The sequence below is a fragment of the Atta colombica genome, unplaced genomic scaffold (genome assembly GCF_001594045.1).
Source record: "Atta colombica isolate Treedump-2 unplaced genomic scaffold, Acol1.0 scaffold138, whole genome shotgun sequence".
NCBI lineage: Eukaryota > Metazoa > Arthropoda > Insecta > Hymenoptera > Formicidae > Atta > Atta colombica.
The window spans coordinates 58,514-61,885 of NW_017259226.1; the positions used below are offsets into that span (position 1 = coordinate 58,514).

Consider the following 3,372-nt stretch of genomic DNA (forward strand, 5'->3'; position numbering starts at 1 on the left):
AGGTTATACATTTATAATTCAAAGTATTGACCATTGCTAGTCACTACTTTCTCCCATCTTTCGGGTAGCGTACGAATCCCGCGTCGAAAAAACTAATCATCTTTTGAGGCTATCCACGAATCGATCCAATTTTTTACTTCTTCATAAGACCGGAAGTGCTAGTCAGTCAGGCCGTGTGCCATTGATCGAAACAAGTGATAGTCAGAGGGAGCAACGTCTGGAGAATACGGCGGGTGGGGTAGGACTTCCCATTTCAACGTTTCCAAGTATGTCTTGACCACTTTCGCAACATGGGGTCGAGCATTGTCATGCTGCAAAATCACTTTATCGTGTCTCTCGTTGTATTGCGGCCGTTTGTCTTTCAATGCTCGGCTCAAACGCATCAATTGCGTTCGATACCGATCGCCTGTGATTGTTTCAGTCGGTTTTAATAGTTCATAATACACTACGCCGAGCTGGTCCCACCAAATACAGAGCATGACCTTGGACGTCAAAATCACCGTTCTTGAAGCGTTGAAACCACTCACGACACGTTCTTTCACTAATAGCGGCCTCACCATAAGTATTTGAGAGCATTCGATGAGCCTCAGCCGCAGATTTCTTCATATTGAAGCAAAAAATTAAAACCTCCCGCAAATGACGAGAATTTGGCTCGTAAACTGACATTTTTAATCGAGAATAATTTATGATGCAGACACAAATCGACTAATGTTTCTATGGGGTTATGTTGACAGATGCCCAAGTTTATCGTATGACGTCTATGATCTATTTATTTCGACCATCACTTACCGCTAAAGCCATCTATAGGAAAACGGCGGAAGCAAAGTTGTACACCTAATATATGTACATGCATATTTATCATATTTGAACTGTGCGCTGCGAATTATTTTTTCTGACTTAAAAACTAAATTACTATAAAAAATAATATCACAATTAAATTTTGATGTTGAATAGGCATCTGTTAAAGAGATTTTAAGGCTCCTGAATACTCAGCCAAGCACTTTGCGTTGATGGTGGACAGAGAATCAGGCGGTCTGACGAAACTAATACTCTCGGCGCACTGAAAGCGAACATATGTGAACATGAACTCATGCTTGTGTGTATGTTATAGCGCCTCGCCATGATAAATAGCTAAACTTATATTATAGGCTTATGAAAAGTAACATGTTGACGTCGAAATTTTTTCTTGCGTGCTATTTTGTTATTAAATGGTTATATATAAAACTGTGACTTGTTTCATACTTATCAAAATCATAAAAATCAATCAAAAATGGAGACTCAAGTTATCCTGGAATTTTATATGTAAATATTTTTCACTATTTTCAATAATTGTCAAATCATGTGTTTCCTGCTGAAAAAGCTTTTATGTGCCTTTTATAATTATTTATTGACTGTGAGGGAAGGTAAGGAGAGTCTTCTTCAATTTTCACAACTTTTTCAAAGTGTTCTCATCATTTTGTTTCATCCAATTGCTCTTTATTTACAAATGGTATGCAAGAAAAATCAACATGTTATTTCACGCTTATGATATCACGATTCCAACATGGCCACCGCGATTACTCAGAAGCCTTACGTTGGAAATCTGTAAATAAATTTATTTATTGCGAAAAATATTACCTCAGTCATGAGTCGAACTCGGATCTCTATGATAAATGTGATATGATAGATTGATTATTATTACCTTAGTGGGTCTAAAGGCCTTAATAATATTCTTTGTAATAATCAGTATATGTATGAAAATAATGTCTTTCTTTCAGGCGACGTAATATAAATAATAAGAATCTTATTAGATCGTACATGTGATATCAATCGATAGAAAATAGGAATTTTAAAGATATTCCTTAAAGAACTTTTAAAGATATCGTAAAGTTGTTTTATGTGTCGATCGATAAACATTTTGTTTATTGGGTAACTGAAAAAAAGTACAAAAAATGCAAAAATTGTAAAATGGTAGAGAATTTTTCGATTCAATTTAGTCCACTCTAGCTGCCGACAAACGGTGTCTAAAAAGTTTGAGAGACAACCCCGTGTATGTACACTTTATTATAATTTATTAATTACATCTAAACTTTATTTACGCTCATGCGAAAACTTTTAATGGTCCTTCGTCTCTTTTCTAAATTCATCTTCTCAAAAGTATTGTCATATCATTCTGCGACCTATAATATTATGTCCAAAAAACAAAACTTACAACTTGTATAAGAGAATTAGGGTTGTAAAGTATGCTCGTAAGTTTCTGCTGCGCGGCCGCATTTATGCCGGAATTGGTATTATTGGAATTGTGTAGTTGAGCGCCTGGCGCCTTGCTGTGCGAGCTGTTGCTACCCAAACTGCTGGTGCTGGCGGATTCCGAGACTTCGCCGCTTCCATTCTGCAAATTAGTCAAGCAATGATATTTCAACGCATGATATGAGAGTGTCATCTTAAAATCTTGTGATAAAAATTAAATAATATAAATTAAATTCTATCAATTTGAACACAAGCAAATTCGCTATTTTATTCCAATTTTTTTTATCTAGTCCTATGTGAGTCCTTGAAAGCAAACTACGACGATGTGTAGAGAATCAAGACTCACGCTACTGTCACTGAGTGGCTTGTCCTTGTCATGCGAGCGCTTGTCAGGAGGAAGAGCGTTGCTGAGTATATCGGCCAGATTCGCTCCACAATCTATAGGTACCGCCATATCCCTCGCCAGGCTCATTTCTTCTGTTGGCAACACTGCTTCCATCAACACACCATACCAACGTCCCAATATATCAATTTTGAGAAACAATTTTGATGGCTAAAATTTAGCATTTATCAAGTCGATTCTCTACGTGTATTCCAAACGTAAATCGCGAAAAAGACTCGCAAGTGAATGACCGTGATATCACGGTATTAGCACTCGCTGCGTCGAGGAGAGAACGACGGATCGTTTTGTGACCGTGTCGCAGACAGTCGCGGAACAGCCAGGTAGACGCGTATGTAAACTCTACATATCTATCGCCATATATGCACAATATTATTGAACTCACAAAATATATAATAAGACTGTTTTACGTACGATTGATGAGTGTACACTCACGGTCAACATGCGCGAAAGCGCAGAAGACGCCGCGCGGACAGTAGCCAGCCTGCTGCACGTCGTTACACTTGGTGGATTTGTAGATTTCAGGATGGAATTGCTGTTCCGTGCGAGTATGACAGTACGTGCACGCATCTCCCTGTTCGCAGTTGCCCGGCTCGCCCCATTCCTCGCCGTGTTTCACATTCGGGCATGGTGTTGAGCTACAATCATCGTTAACATTTATGGGATATATTTACAGGATAATAGGATTATTTACAGGATACTCTGAAATCTTGTATAAAAAAAAAAAAAAAAAAAATTTTTTT

The 3,372-nt window shown here is 37.9% G+C and overlaps 1 protein-coding gene across 7 annotated transcripts in view; it reads right to left on the reverse strand.

The window, feature by feature from the left end:
* Positions 1 to 3,372, reverse strand: part of LOC108684713 (RING finger protein unkempt) — a 19,966-nt gene that overhangs the window by 4,412 nt on the left and 12,182 nt on the right. For 2 of the 7 annotated variants that reach the window (XM_018189179.1, XM_018189181.1), the window contains 3 exons: positions 3,065 to 3,267; positions 2,576 to 2,706; positions 2,192 to 2,371 (listed from right to left, as the gene is read on the reverse strand). In XM_018189179.1, coding sequence (XP_018044668.1) covers positions 2,192 to 2,371; positions 2,576 to 2,706; positions 3,065 to 3,267 — 514 coding nt within the window. Of the gene's footprint in view, positions 1 to 2,191; positions 2,372 to 2,575; positions 2,719 to 3,043; positions 3,268 to 3,372 lie in introns of all 7 variants that reach the window. The other 5 variants (XM_018189177.1, XM_018189182.1, XM_018189178.1 and 2 more) reach the window with 3 other exon arrangements.